Source organism: Ranitomeya imitator, chromosome 1 (genome assembly GCF_032444005.1).
Source record: "Ranitomeya imitator isolate aRanImi1 chromosome 1, aRanImi1.pri, whole genome shotgun sequence".
Classification (NCBI taxonomy): Eukaryota; Metazoa; Chordata; class Amphibia; order Anura; family Dendrobatidae; genus Ranitomeya; species Ranitomeya imitator.
Window position 1 is genome coordinate 215,910,110 of NC_091282.1, and position 15,994 is coordinate 215,926,103.

Sequence of the window (15,994 nt, forward strand, 5' to 3'; positions counted from 1 at the left end):
CGAATTAACCTCGTCACCTGTGAAAGGAAACTCAGAAACACCCACCAGAGGAAGTCCATGGACAGAACCAGCCAAAGTACCATTCATGACCACAGGAGGGAGCCCGACAACAGAATTCACAACAGGAGTCGTCCAAGTGAATTAGTAAGAAGATTTTTCTGAAGTCTGTAGAAAGGTCTGACTTTTCCCAATAGATTATCTAGCCCAGGGAATAAAGAAGGACAATTGTTTTTTTCAGGACCCTTGGAATCAAATGGAAGCGGTAGGAAGGCATATAGCAGAATTTTGTTCTCTTTTTTTGACAAGGCGTCTACCCCCTCATTTTTGTCTTTTGTGTTCAGGGAAAAGACGTGTGCCACTTTTGCATTTTTATGGGATGCATACAGGTCTACTCGAGGGACACCCCTACGTTGGGTTAGCTTTTGAAACACGTCAGTGTTTAATTCCCATTACGTGGACAATACTGTTTCCCTGCTGAGAATCTGAAAACCTGTTCTGAGAGCCTTTCAGGTGAACTGCTGACATAGAAAGAATAGTCCTCTCTGCCCATTGGAATATTTGTATTTCTGGCCACCCTGAAGATGAACAAAGTAGATCACTGTGACATTGTCAGATAAAATTTTGACATGTGGGCCTCTGAGATGATTCTGGCACCTCTGAAGCATCCCCCATACTGTTTGCAGTTCTCTTTTTTTGTAAGATCTTGCATGGACTTCTGGAGATCATGTCCCCTGAAGGTACTGACCTTCGACAAGCTTTGCATACTTGTGTGGGTAGTAACCCAGAAACATGAGGGAAGGATCCTAGGCACCCCTCTTTGAAGGAGATTTCTTAGAGATGTCCTCCAAGTCAGTGATGTCTTTACTTCTGTAGATATGTCCATCTTTATGTCTAGACCTGATGGTTGCCTGTCCCAGGAAGCCAATATTGCTTTTTGCAAAATTCACGAGTGGGCCTGGCCTCATAGCACACTTGGAATGCAGGATGTCATTAATCCAAATATTTTCATTGCGAGTCTGATTGACACCCGCTTTTTTCCTTGGAAGGATCGAACTTTGTCCCTGACCTTCTTCTACTTTTGTAGGGGGCAGAAAGGATGTTGGAAGGTAGAAGTCAAAAAGAACCCCAGAAACACCTTCCATGTATGGGGCTCTAAATTGGATTTTTCCCAATTAATCAACCAACCCAGCTTTTTTAAGGTAAGGATAGTTTCTGAGAAATGACAGTTGAGTTGTTACACCAAGTTCGCCATCAAAAGGAGATCATTCAAGTATGGGATGATGATTATCCCTTCCTTCCTTAGAAGGGCTACAAAACTCATTCATAAACTTTGTAAATATCCTAGGGATTGAGGACAGGCCGAACGGAAGGCACCAACATTCAAAATGCTGGGTTATCCCCTGATGTACTAGAGCAAACCTCAGAAACTGCTTACAGGAAGGATGGATGGCCACATGGTAATATGCATTTTTAGATCCAAGGTGCACATCACCGAATCCTGTCCTATTAACGGGATAGTTGAGCTTGTTGTCTCCATTGTGAACCTTCCTGCACCTTACTGACTGGTTTAGGGGTTTAGGTTTATAATGGTACTTAATCCCCCCCAAGGTTTTTTCTTTTAAAAGAGACTGGATTAATGGCCTTGGAAAACCCCTGAGTGAGGTACTGAAATAACTGCTGCAGATGATATCAGATATCCCATTCGAATCTTTGTAGGGAGATTGTAGATTAAAGGTCAGGAGAAATCTTTTTGGATGGAGCTGAACAAATTCTATCTTGTAGCCTTCCCCTACAGCCTGAAGAATCCACTGGTTTTGCGTGATGATCTGTCATCCTTACAAAAAGAACCGAAGCCTCTCCCTCCTCCCATGACGTCAAGGTCTCCCTGTGCTTGGACCTGAATTGAACAGGGCACCTCTACCCTTATCTCTCTTTGGGTAACTCCACCTTCCTGATATCCATTTTCCTTTAAATTCTTGTCTCTGCGATGAATGGGACCTACGAAAGGAAGCGTATTGCCTTGGCTTTCCTCTGGAAACCCCTTTTTGCTGTCAGAAACGGTCTCTAGGATTTCGTATAACACTGGGTTTAACACATGTAACCCTGAAAATGGGATTGTGCAAAGCTTGCTTTTTGAATAGCAAGTTTTTAACCATATTGAAAGCCTAGCAAAGTTAGAAAGGACATTGCTCCTGGCTGCAAATCTTACTGATTCGGCCGATATGTCCGCCATAAACCCCGTTGCCATTTTCAAGAACAGAATGGACTTTAGTACAATCTCTCTAGGAGTACTGAATTTCAGTTGAGCAATCAATTCGATAATCCATAAACTCATAGACCTAGCCACCGTGGTGCCGGTATATTGCCCCTAATGATAGTGGCTGAGGCCTACCAGGCCCTTTTTAGTAATTCCCCTTCTATCCATCTCTTCACGTTCTACAGAGTTTTCAACAGGGATTGAAGTCTTTTTTGTCACTCTGGCAATTGGGATGTCAATTTTGGGGATTTACGCCCAAACCTTAACCTCTTCTGGTTCAAACGGGAGACGGGTTTTGAAATCTCTGGTGATAACAAGCCTGTTTTTCTGCATCTTCCCACTCTTCTATTATCATGGCTTTGATATGTTTGTTAACTGGAAAGATTCTGTTCCTTTGAGTCCTCAGCCTTTAAAATATCTAATCTTGTATTGAGTGAACCACCTGCGACTCCTCAATTTTCATAGTGCACCCTTATGCACGTAATAGCTCAATAGCTCATCAGTGTCCTCAGGTGAGAAATAGGACTTTTTCCTTTCCTCTGGGGATTCTGAGGTGTATCCTCTTCACTCTCCAGATCCTGGTCACAATAATAGGAACATTCTTCCTCTTCTGATGACACCTCTATTTCCCATCTGGCAATTATGATGGGGCATGCTCTGTGTTGTCTGGGAGGGGGAACTAGGCTAGTTTTGTGCTTCTTCCCTAATCATGGATCTTACTGTATGTCAGCAATAAATAAGGTCTGCTCCTCCTTTAGGATTTTCATGATAAACTACACAACTGTTTCTTAAAGGGAACCTGTCATCTGAATTTGGCGGGACCGGTTTTCGGTCATATGGGCGGAGTTTTCGGGTGTTTGATTCACTCTTTCCTTATCCGCTGGCTGCATGCTGGCCACAATATTGGATTGGAGTTCATTCTCTGTCCTCCGTAGTACACGCCTGCGCAAGGCAATCTTGCCTTGTGCACGCGCAGTATGCTTTGCCCAACTACGGGCAAAGCCGAAAAGCATTAGTGCGCATGCGCCGGCGCACTATGTCCCGGAAGTATTTTGCTGTGTTCCGGGACATAGTGCGCCAGCACATACGCACTAATGCTTTTCGGCTTTGCCCCCAGTTCGGCAAAGCATACTGCGCATGCGCAAGGCAAGATTTCCTTGTGCAGGTGTGTACTACGGAGGACAGAGAATGAACTTCAATCCAATATTGCGGCCAGCATGCAGCCAGCTGGTAAGGAAAGGGTGAATCAAACACCCGAAAACTCCGCCCATATGACCGAAAATCGGTCCCGCCAAATTCAGGTGACAGGTTCCCTTTAAGTGTTTCTGATAGTTTAGTATTACACGTTGCAGTTCTTCTGGTTCTCTTCCTGGAGGAAAAAACAAACTCTATAGGGGCTACTCTATCTTAACCCCTTAGCGACCGCCGATACGCCTTTTAACGGCGGCCGCTAAGGGTACTTAAACCACAGCGCCGTTAATTAACGGCGCTGTGGAAAAAGTCCATAGCGCCCGCCAGAGGCCGATTTTCTCCGGGGTCTCGGCTGCCGAGGGTAGCCGAGACCCCAGAGAACATGATTCGGGGGGTTTTTAACCCACCCCGCATTTGCGATCGCCGGTAATTAACCGTTTACCGGCGATCGCAAAAAAAAAAAAAAGCGATCTCTTTTTAATTTCTCTGTCCTCCGATGTGATCGCACATCGGAGGACAGAGAAAAGGGGTCCCAGGTGGCCCCCCAATACTCACCTAGCTCCCCCGATGCTCCTCGTGTCTCCCGGTGGGCGCCGCCATCTTCAAAATGCCGGCCGGCACCGGGAGAATCTTTGGGGTCTCGGCTGCCGGGGGTAGCCGAGACCCCAAAGAGCACGATCGGGGTCGGTATTACCGACCCCTGTTTTGCGATCGCCGGTAATTAACTGTTTACCGGCGACCGCAAAAAAAAAAAAAAAAAAAGAAAAAGTAAAGTGTAATTCTCTGTCCTCTGATGTGATCGCACATCAGAGGACAGAGAAATAGGGGGATTCGGGGACCCTAGCATACTCACCTAGGTCCCTGGATCCTCTTGCTGCTCCTCCTGGCCGCCGGCAGCAGAACATGGCGGACGCATGCCCAGTGCGCCCGCCATCTGTCTCCATCTGCCGGCCGGCAGGAGAACAGCAGTTGGGGCTAAAATTAGGGTTAGGGTTAGGGGTAGGGTTAGGGGTAGGGTTAGGTTAGGGGTAGGGTTAGGGGTAGGGTTAGGTTAGGGGTAGGGTTAGGGGTAGGGTTAGGGGTAGGGTTAGGGGTAGGGTTAGGTTAGGGGTGGGGTTAGGGGTAGGGTTAGGTTAGGGGTAGGGTTAGGTTAGGGTTAGGTTAGGGGTAGGGTTAGGGGTAGGGTTAGGTTAGGGTTAGGGGTAGGGTTAGGTTAGGGGTAGGGCTAGGGTTAGGGCTAGGGTTGGGGCTAAATTTAGGGTTAGGGTTGGGGCTAAATTTAGGGTTAGGGTTGGGGCTAAATTTAGGGTTAGGGTTGGGGCTAAACTTAGGGTTAGGCTTCTTTCACACTTACGTCGGTACGGGGCCGTCGCAATGCGTCGGCCCGACATACCGACGCACGTTGTGAAAATTGTGCACAACGTGGGCAGCAGCTGTAGTTTTTCAACACATCCGCTGCCCAATCTATGTCCTGGGGAGGAGGGGGCGGAGTTACGGCCACGCATGCGCGGTCAGAAATGGCGGATGCGACATACAAAAAAAAGTTTCATTGAACTTTTTTTGTGCCGACGCTCCGCCAAAACACAACTGATCCAGTGCACGACGGACGCGACGTGTGGCCATCCGTCACGATCCGTCGGCAATACAAGTCTATGGGCAAAAAACGCATCCTGCGGGCACATTTGCAGGATCCGTTTCTTGTCCAAAACGACGGATTGCGACGGAATGCCAAACGACACAAGTGTGAAAGTAGCCCTAGGGTTAGGGTTGGGGCTAAAGTTAGGGCTAGGGTTGGGGCTAAAGTTAGGGTTAGAGCTGGGATTAGGGTTAGGGTTTGGATTAGGGTTCGTATTAGGGTTAGGTTTGGGATTAGGGTTAAGGTTAGGGTTGTGATTAGGGGTGTATTGGGATTAGGGTTAGGTTTGAGGTTAGGGTTGAGATTAGGATTAGGGGTGTGTTGGATTTAGGGTTTTGATTAGGGTTATGGTTAGGGTTGACATTAGGGTTGTTTTGGGGTAAGGGTTGTGATTATGGTTAGGGTTAGTGATTAGGATTATGGATGAGGTTGGGATTAGGGTTAGGGGTGTGTTGGGGTTAGGGTTGGAGCTAGAATTGGGGGGTTTCCACTGTTTAGGTACATCAGGGGGTCTCCAAATACGACAGCCAATTTTGCGCTCAAAAAGTCAAATGGTGCTCCCTCCCTTCTGAGCTCTGCCGTGCGCCCAAACAGTGGGTTACCCCCACATATGGGGCATCAGCGTACTCGGGATAAATTGGACAACTACTTCTGGGGTCCAATTTCTCTTGTTACCCTTGTGAAAATAAAAACTTGGGGGCTACAAAATCTTTTTTGTGAATAAAATAATATTTTTTATTTTCACGACTCTGCATTCTAAACTTCTGTGAAGCACTTGGGCATTCAAAGTTCTCACCACACATCTAGATAAGTTCCTTGGGGGGTCTAGTTTCCAAAATGGGGTCACTTGTGGGGGGTTACTACAGTTTAGGTACATCAGGGGCTCTGTAATCGCAACATAATGCCCACAGACCATTCTATCAAAGTCTGCATTCCAAAAAGGCGCTCCTTCCCTTCCGAGCTCTGCCGTGCGCCCAAACAGTGGTTTACCCCCACATATGGCGCATCAGCGTACTCGGGATAAATTGGACAACAACTATTGCAGTCCAATTTCTCCTGTTACCCTTGTGAAAATAAAAACTTGGGGGCTACAATATCTTTTTTGTGGAAAAAAAAAATATTTTTTATTTTCACGGCTCTGCATTATAAACTTCTGTGAAGCACTTGGGCATTCAAGGTTCTCACCACACATCTAGATAAGTTCCATGGGGGGTCTAGTTTCCAAAATGGGGTCACTTGTGGGGGATTTCTACTGTTTAGGCACATCAGGGGCTCTCCAAACGCGACATGGCGTCCGATCTCAATTCCAGCCAATTCTACATTGAAAAAGTAAAACGGCACTCTTTCTCTTCCAAGCTCTGCGGTGCGCCCAAACAGTGGTTTACCCCCACATATTGGGTATCGACGTACTCAGGAGAAATTGCACAACAACTTTAGTGGTCTAATTTCTCCTGTTACCCTTATGAAAATAAAAATTTGTGGGCAAAAAGATAATTTTTGTAGAAAAAATGCAATTTTTTTTTTTCACGGCTCTACGTTATAAACTTCTGTGAAGCACATGGGGGTTCAAAGTGCTCGCCACACATCTAGATAAGTTCCTTAAGGGGTCTAGTTTCCAAAATGGTGTCACTTGTGGGGGGTTTCCACTGTTTAGGCACATCAGGGGCTCTCCAAACGCGACATGGCGTCCAATCTCAATTCCAGCCAATTCTACATTGAAAAAGTAAAACGGCACTCCTTCTCTTCCAAGCTCTGCGGTGCGCCCTAACAGTTGTTTACCCCCACATATTGGGTATCAGCGTACTCAGGAGAAATTGCTCAACAACTTTTGTGGTCTAATTTCTCCTGTTACCCTTGTGAAAATAAGAATTTGTGGGCGAAAATATCATTTTTGTGTAAACAAAAGCGATTTTTTATTTTCACGGCTCTACGTTATAAACTTCTGTGAAGCACTTGGGGGTTCAAAGTGCTCACCACACATCTAGATAAGTTCCTTAAGGGGTCTAGTTTCCAAAATGGTGTCACTTGTGGGGAGTTTCCACTGTTTAGGTACATCAGGGGCTCTCTAAATGTGACATGGTGTCCGATCTCAATTTCAGCCAATTCTGCATTGAAAAAGTCAAACGGCGCTCCTTCACTTCTAAGTTCTGCGGTGCGCCCTAACAGTGGTTTACCCCCACATATGGGGTATTGGCGTATTCAGGAGAAATTGCATAACAAAATTTATGGTTACATTTCTGTTTTTACACTTGTGAAAATAAAAAAAATGGTTCTGAATTAAGATGTTTGCAAAAAAAAGTTAAATGTTCATTTTTTCCTTCCACATTGTTTCAGTTCCTGTGAAGCACGTAAAGGGTTAATAAACTTCTTGAATGTGGTTTTGAGAACCTTGAGGGGTGTAGTTTTTAGAATGGTGTCACACTCATTATTCATTATTTTCTATCATATAGACCCCTCAAAATGACTTCAAATGTGATGTGGTCCCTAAAAAAAAATGGTGTTGTAAAAATGAGAAATTGCTGGTCAACTTTTAACCCTTATAACTCCCTAACAAAAAAAAATTTTGTTTCCAAAATTGTGCTGATGTAAAGTAGACATGTGGGAAATGTTATTTATTAACTATTTTTCATGACATATCTCTCTGATTTAAGGGCATAAAAATACAAAATTTGAAAATTGCAAAATTTTATAAATTTTCGCCATATTTCCGTTTTTTTCATAAATAATCGCAAGTAATATCGAAGAAATGTTACCACTAACATGAAGTACAATATGTCACGAAAAAACAATCTCAGAATCAGCGGGATCCGTTGAAGCGTTCCAGAGTTATAACCTCATAAAGTGACAGTGGTCAGAATTGCAAAAATTGGCTTGGTCATTAAAGGGAACCTGTCACCCCGTTTTTTGAGATTGAGATATAAATACTGTTAAATAGGGCCTGTGCTGTGCGTTACTATGGTGTATGTAGTGTACCCTGATTCCCCATGTATGCCGAGAAATACATTACCAAAGTCGGCGTTTTCGCCTGTCAATCAGGCTGGTCTGGTCAGGTGGGCGTGTTCACAGCGTTCTTTTCTTCCCCAGGTTTCCGTTGGTGGCGTAGTGGTGTGCGCATGTCCAAGGTCCGGATTCCCTGTGCCCACGTGAAGACACAGCGCGCGATCTGCGCTGTCATTCCTTTCATCGGTGCGGGCGGCCATCTTCCTGGGGCCGCGCGTGCGCAGATGTAGTGCTCTGCTGCACGGGGCTTCAGGAAAATGGCCGCGGGATGCCGCGCGTGCGCAGAAGAGATCGCGGCGGCCATTTTCCCAAAGCCGAGATGCAAACTCGGCTTTGGGAAAATGGCCGCCGCGATCTCTTCTGCGCACGCGCGGCATCCCGCGGCCATTTTCCTGAAGCCCCGTGCAGCAGAGCACTACATCTGCGCACGCGCGGCCCCAGGAAGATGGCCGCCCGCACCGATGAAAGGAATGACAGCGCAGATCGCGCGCTGTGTCTTCACGTGGGCACAGGGAATCCGGACCTTGGACATGCGCACACCACTACGCCACCAACGGAAACCTGGGGAAGAAAAGAACGCTGTGAACACGCCCACCTGACCAGACCAGCCTGATTGACAGGCGAAAACGCCGACTTTGGTAATGTATTTCTCGGCATACATGGGGAATCAGGGTACACTACATACACTATAGTAACGCACAGCGCAGGCCCTATTTAACAGTATTTATATCTCAATCTCAAAAAACGGGGTGACAGGTTCCCTTTAAGTACCAAATTGGCTCTGTCACTAAGGGGTTAAAGTTAAACAAGGCTAAGGGTTCTTGAGCTTACTTAAAGGGAACCTGTCAGCAAGATTGTGATGAGTATTCTACAGACAGTGTCAGGTTGGCGCTGTTATAGTCAACTATATGGCTTATGACAGGTCACTGATCCCTCAGTTACCTGCCCCCTATTTTACATACTGAATATATGTTTTGAAAAAAAAATCATATTCAGCAGGCAGGTGGATGCACTGTAGCATGACCGCATCTATAATATCCATTTTCATGATATAAATTTATGCAGAAAAAAAAATCTTCCTCAAAATGGTGCTAGCGGTGCCTGTGCAGTAGCATTTATCAGCGATCCTATAGATGCTACTGCATAGATGCCGCTGGCAACATCTTGGTGGAGACCTTTTTTTTTTACCCTAGCAAAATGGCGCCTGCGGCTCGTGAGCAGTAGCATCGGATAGCCGATAGATGCTACTGCACAAGCATAGCAGGTGCCATTTTGAGAAATATTTTTTTTTCTGAATAAATTTATATCACTAAATAAAATAATTAAATAGATATTTTCGGTCCTTCTAGGGACTGGAAAAACAGTGGGTAAGGTGCAGGGGGGAGGGGTTTAACCCCTCATGTGTTTCCTTTCCCTAAAGGATGAGAAGGACTGTCTCCTGGTGTGCTGTCATGAAAGACGCCCTGGAAATATTATTAGCAGAATTCTCCCATCACCCACTCTAGAAGAGGGTCCGGGTTTTTAATACTCTGTTTTTTCCCTGTCTAATCACGGGGAGGCAATCAGAGGTGTGCTATCATGGAGATGACATAAAATAAATCGAATTAATTACTAGATATCTTACATAGTAACATAGTAACATAGTTAGTAAGGCCGAAAAAAGACATTTGTCCATCCAGTTCAGCCTATATTCCATCATAATAAATCCCCAGATCTACGTCCTTCTATAGAACCTAATTGTATGATACAATATTGTTCTGCTCCAGGAAGACATCCAGGCCTCTCTTGAACCCCTCGACTGAGTTCGCCATCACCACCTCCTCAGGCAAGCAATTCCAGATTCTCACTGCCCTAACAGTAAAGAATCCTCTTCTATGTTGGTGGAAAAACCTTCTCTCCTCCAGACGCAAAGAATGCCCCCTTGTGCCCGTCACCTTCCTTGGTATAAACAGATCCTCAGCAAGATATTTGTATTGTCCCCTTATATACTTATACATGGTTATTAGATCGCCCCTCAGTCGTCTTTTTTCTAGACTAAATAATCCTAATTTCGCTAATCTATCTGGGTATTGTAGTTCTCCCATTCCCTTTATTAATTTTGTTGCCCTCCTTTGTACTCTCTCTAGTTCCATTTTATCCTTCCTGAGCACCGGTGCCCAAAACTGGACACAGTACTCCATGTGCGGTCTAACTAGGGATTTGTACAGAGGCAGTATAATGCTCTCATCATGTGTATCCAGACCTCTTTTAATGCACCCTGTCAGATTTACCCAGTGGTTTCCCATTCAGTGTGTAATGGTGACATTGATTCCTTCTTCCCATGTGTATAACCTTACATTTATCATTGTTAAACCTCATCTGCCACCTTTCAGCCCAAGTTTCCAACTTATCCAGATCCATCTGTAGCAGAATACTATCTTCTCTTGTATTAACTGCTTTACATAGTTTTGTATCATCTGCAAATATCGATATTTTACTGTGTAAACCTTCTACCAGATCATTAATGAATATGTTGAAGAGAACAGGTCCCAATACTGACCCCTGCGGTACCCCACTGGTCACAGCGACCCAGTTAGAGACTATACCATTTATAACCACCCTCTGCTTTCTATCACTAAGCCAGTTACTAACCCATTTACACACAATTTCCCCCAGACCAAGCATTCTCATTTTGTGTACCAACCTCTTGTGCGGCACGGTATCAAACGCTTTGGAAAAATCGAGATATACCACGTCCAATGACTCACCGTGGTCCAGCCTATAGCTTACCTTATCTTATCTTATCTTAGACTTGATGTGGCTGGTGTACTTACTTTGAAAATCAATGTCAGAGTCTCTTTATAAATATGATATTGGGATGAGTATTTTATGAGTCTAACTACAGAATGAAATAGCTCATGAATCCATGTATTCAGTATCTGTTCACCCCTCCATCCAGAGCAGTGTGAGATCTCAGCAGCAGGAGAGACACTAAGGAGCTGTTTGGGTGAATATGGAGTTATAACTTTCATAGAGGATGATACAGCCATTCAGTCAAAGCAAGTACACCTGCATTGTGATGTAAAATATATATGCATGCGGTTCGTATTGTGATCTGTTGCGAGATCCATTTTCTTAGTATAGAAAAATAGTTATCCTGCAATTACAGTATGTGCAAAAAAAGACATGATCAGACTTTACCCTATCCATAAATGGTAGAAGAACTTCTTTGGCTTCATCACACAGCGGACATGGATTCTACAAATGAGACACATTTAAAACACAGTTTTAGTTTATAATTAGACACAAAGTTCTGCTGGCTCTAGTCAAATATTAAAGTGCTTTGTAAAAATAATGACTGCAGTGCCCATCGAATACTTTAATGACAGGGTTATAAGTGGGTTAGGCTATGTGGTGAAAAAAAAAGTTTTTTTGCTGTTTTAAGAGTAGTTTCCAATAACTCCAAGGAATATGCAGATCTAACGAGCACCACAAATTACCATGATCTAAGTACACCAGTGTTTGACTACTTCTATAATGTAGCTCAGTATGAAAGTCAGGGTAAATCCAGGACACCCATCTCAAAAGAAGTGCGAGAAGACCCTAACACACACGTAGGTATAGATATATTGGTGTATATTGAAAAGTAATATTTTAATCAATATTTCACTGAACACAAGAACAATTTCCAAAATTGTAGGGCAAGGGGCAATTTTGGAGCAAAAATTTGAGTGGAATAGATTGTGGACACCATGTTGCATTTCCAAAGCCATTGAAATGCCAAAACAGCAGAAACCCCTCACAAGTGACCCCATTTTGAAAACTACACCCTTCAAGGAATTAATTTAGGGGTATAGTGACAAATCTGGACACGGTTGCTACACAAAAGGAAAGCAACCCCATTCCACAGTCGAAATCCCTCAGGAAATTGATAAAGGAACATAAATAGTGGTTTTATTTGTATTTTTTTTTTTTTATGTGGTGGTATGCATTATAAAGTGCCATCTATACAAAGTGCATGGTAGGTTTTTGGTAAAACAATTTTGTTATTACAAGGCATTATAAGGCTTGAGGTGGTTACCAGCTACTCTAATGTTTTGATTGCTCCATAGGATGCAATCGGGTTTGGAGGTCTGAGTAGAGGTTTCTCGTACAGGCATGGGAGTGCTGCCATTTCCATGTATTATGGTAAAGAGAAGGACATTCCTCTTGTCCTTATTATACCTGACCATCAGCAGATATTCCCTACATTGGGCTCTGCTCTCACCCTTTCTGAGCAACTGCCCAGTTAGCGACGTAGGCGGGCCTCTAGTTTTTACGCACAGTACTGCATGCTGCAGTATCTCTGGCAAAAAGGGATTTGAAGACTGGGATACTGGTGTAGACATTATCGAAATAGAGATGTAACTGATGTATCTGTAACACCCCAGTTTCCTTGTTGTTACAGTGGCATTGCATTCCTCACGGGAAAATTGATGTCACGATTGGAAGCGAGGAAGGATCTCTTTTATCAGGTAATCACAAGCATGCAACATGTTCATACTCCAGGCCAGAAGGGGAGCTTGGATCCAGTTTGTGGCTTGCTCCCCTATATATATAATCTGGTCTGGAGGGAAAGTAGTTAGTCAGAGTTAGTGAGTGCCAGACAGCAGACTGGAGCAGTCTGAGGCAGAGGAGAGAGAGGGGCCATGCAGCCACGAGAGGTGCTGCCGCTCCTGGAAAGAGCAAAAGGGGAAAGCAGAACAGATTGTAGACAGCGTGAAGGGGAAGTGAAGCGCAGGAGAGTGAAGAACTGGGGAGTTAGCTGCGACTGAGATACCTCCCTACTGAGCACAGATACCAGTAGCCAGAAGACCGAGGTTGTGAAGTACTCTACGTCTCACAGCAGAAACCTGGAGGACAGCTTGATTGCAAGTCACCTGTCCTCAATTGAAACCTGAGGACACAGTAGCGCGTAGAGCCCGGGTTGTGATAGAGACCCTGTAAAAAGGCTCGAGCTACCTGTCGTACGGGTAGTGTCCTACCAACCTCGAGGACAGAGAGAACGTGAGGACCTTGCGAGAGGCTTTAGGCACCAAGGGACTACACCACAGCACTAAAGGGAAGGCTTCTAACTCCACCTGGTAAGGGGGACTCCCAACTCGCTTCCAAGCCGGCAGCACCATCGACACCTGTGATCCGGTACCCTGGACTGTGTATGCCTGAACCCTACAGTAAAAAGGTAAAGAGACTGCAACCATGTGGCCTCCGTTTCTTGCTACATCATTCACCATTTCTATCTATACACCGGAAGCCCTGGGGACTTAGCTTCACCTGTGGGAAGCCATACCATCCCTGCTGCCACAATATCACCCCAGATGACCCCCTTAAGCAGCGTCGGTCATCCCTGACCGAATACCACAGGTGGCGTCACAAACTTTTATTACTTTATAAACCCCTTTAATGACTGTCCCTTTTACTTGTGCGCCCAAGGCCACAGACCGGGTCGCTGCCGCCGTGACACATCTCTTTAAGTACCGGACCTGGTACTGAGTACCCCACAGCCCTGGCGGGCGTTCCATATCCATGGGTACATCAATTCCACATAATTTTTCCACTATCTACCAGGTTAGGGGGGCATTCAGGAGGTTCCACCAAGGTGTCCTTCCCTTTGCAAACCCTAAATCTGTGGGTGTACCCTGAATGGTTCTCACACAGTTTATTCAATTTCATTCCATACCCTCTTTCTGGGAAGGTAATGTCAGAATTTAAGCCTCCCCTTGAAATGAATTAGGAACTCGTCTGCGCAGATAGCCATTTAGGGAATGTACACCTCAGCAAGTTTGTTACTGAAGTGATCAAGGACCGGCCTAATTTTGAATAGACAGCCTAAGTTGGGATTTACTCGCAGTAGACACTGTACATCATCATTTTAATGCAAATATTTGAGAATGACCAAAAAGAGTGTCCACATCATAGCCATGTGAAAAACTTGAGAGTTATATAAAATATCAGCACTCCAATATTGACGAACTTCTGGCTTCTTTAGTATCCCCATGTGAAGCATAAGGCCCCAAAACTTCATAATTCTATTGCATTCAAAGGAGTCCAATTAGAAATTGATTAAGAGGGACTAATTTATATGCCCAAAACTTTCTTACATTAACCCCTTTCTGACCTCGGACAGGATAGTACGTCCGAGATCAGAACCCCCGCTTTGATGCGGGCTCCGGCAGTGAGCCCGCATCAAAGCCAGGACATGTCAGCTGTTTTGTCACATGATCGGGGGTCAGCGATGCTTCTGCAGAGTAACCATAGAGGTCCTTGAGACCTCTATGGTTACTGATCCCGGATACCTGTGAGCGCCACCCTGTGGTCGGCGCTCATAGCACACCTGTAATTCTGCTGCATAGCAGCGATCTAATGATCGCTGCTATGTAGCAGAGCCGATCGCGTTGTGCCAGCTTCTAGCCTCCTATGGAGGCTATTGAAGCATAGCAAAAGTAAAAAAAAAAAGTGAAAAAAAATGTGAAAAAATTAAAAAAAATATAAAAGTTTAAATCACCCCCCCTTCACCCCATTCAAAATAAATCAATAAAAAAAAAAAATCAAACCTACACATATTTGGTATCGCCGTGTTGAGAATCGCCCGATCTATCAATAAAAAAAAAACATTAACCTGATCGCTAAACAGCGTAGTGAGAAAAAAATTTGAAACGCCAGAATTACGTTTTTTTGGTCACTGCGACATTGCATTAAAATACAATAACGGGCGATCAAAAGAACGTATCTGCACCGAAATTGTATCATTAAAAACGCCAGCTCGGCATGCAAAAAATAAGCCCTCATCCGACCCCAGATCATGAAAAATGGAGACGCTACGGGTATTGGAAAATTACGCAATTTTTTTTTTTTTTTTTTAGCAAAGTTTGGAATTTTTTTTCACCACTTAGATAAAAAATAACCTAGTCATGTTAGGTGTCTATGAACTCGTAATGACATGGAGAATCATAATAGCAGGTCAGTTTTAGCATTTAGTGAACCTAGCAAAAAAGCCAAACAAAACACAAGTGTGGGATTGCACTTTTTTTGCAATTTCACCGCACTTGGAATTTTTTCCCGTTTTCTAGTACACGACATGCTAAAACCAATGATGTCGTTCAAAAGTACAACTTGTTTCGCAAAAAATAAGCCCTCACATGGCCATATTGACGGAAAAATAAAAAAGTTATGGCTCTGGGAAGGAGGGGAGTGAAAACGAACACGGAAAAACAGAAAATCCCAAGGTCATGAAGCGGTTAAAGGGAACCTGTCACCCCGATTTTCAATATGAGCTAAAAATAGCATTAAATAGGGCCTAAGCTATGCTTTACAATAGTGTCTTTATTGTCCCCTGATTCCCTACCTTTGTTGCCAAAATACCTTAGTAAAGTCGCCATTTTCGCCTGTCAATCACGCTGGTCCGGTCAAATGGGCGTTGTGAAATCATCCTTTCTCCCCCACCTCTTGCTTTTCCCTAAGAAATTTCTTCGTGGTGTTGGCGTAGTGTTTCGCGCCTGCGCAGTAAAGTCTAATCTCGCACCTGCGCATTATGCTTTGCCCAACTGTGGGCATAGCATACAGCACATCACTGCGCATGCGCGACTCTTCACTGTAACCTGTGTGCCGCGGAAGTCCAGAACAACACAATTTGCATATGATGACTTCCGGGGCACAGAGGTTACTGTGGAAAACCGCACATGGCAATTAAATGTGACGGCAGCCTTATAGTGTAACCAAATTTTATCCAGGGTGTGTACTTTTTCAGGGGGGTGTATTTAATTTATCTGATCAGAATAGAAGAAAAGGAGTAGAAAAAAGAAATACAGAAAAAAAAGAAGAGAGAGAAGATAGTAATACAAAGATAAAAATAGAATAAAATAAAAAGGGAGTATAAAATGTAATAAAATCTG

The 15,994-nt window shown here is 44.3% G+C and overlaps 1 protein-coding gene across 1 annotated transcript in view; it reads right to left on the reverse strand.

The window, feature by feature from the left end:
- Positions 1-15,994, reverse strand: part of C1H5orf63 (chromosome 1 C5orf63 homolog) — a 141,185-nt gene that overhangs the window by 60,814 nt on the left and 64,377 nt on the right. The window contains exon 3 of the mRNA XM_069745389.1: positions 11,265-11,321. Within this exon, the coding sequence (XP_069601490.1) occupies positions 11,265-11,321 (57 nt within the window). The remainder of the gene's footprint in view (positions 1-11,264; positions 11,322-15,994) is intronic.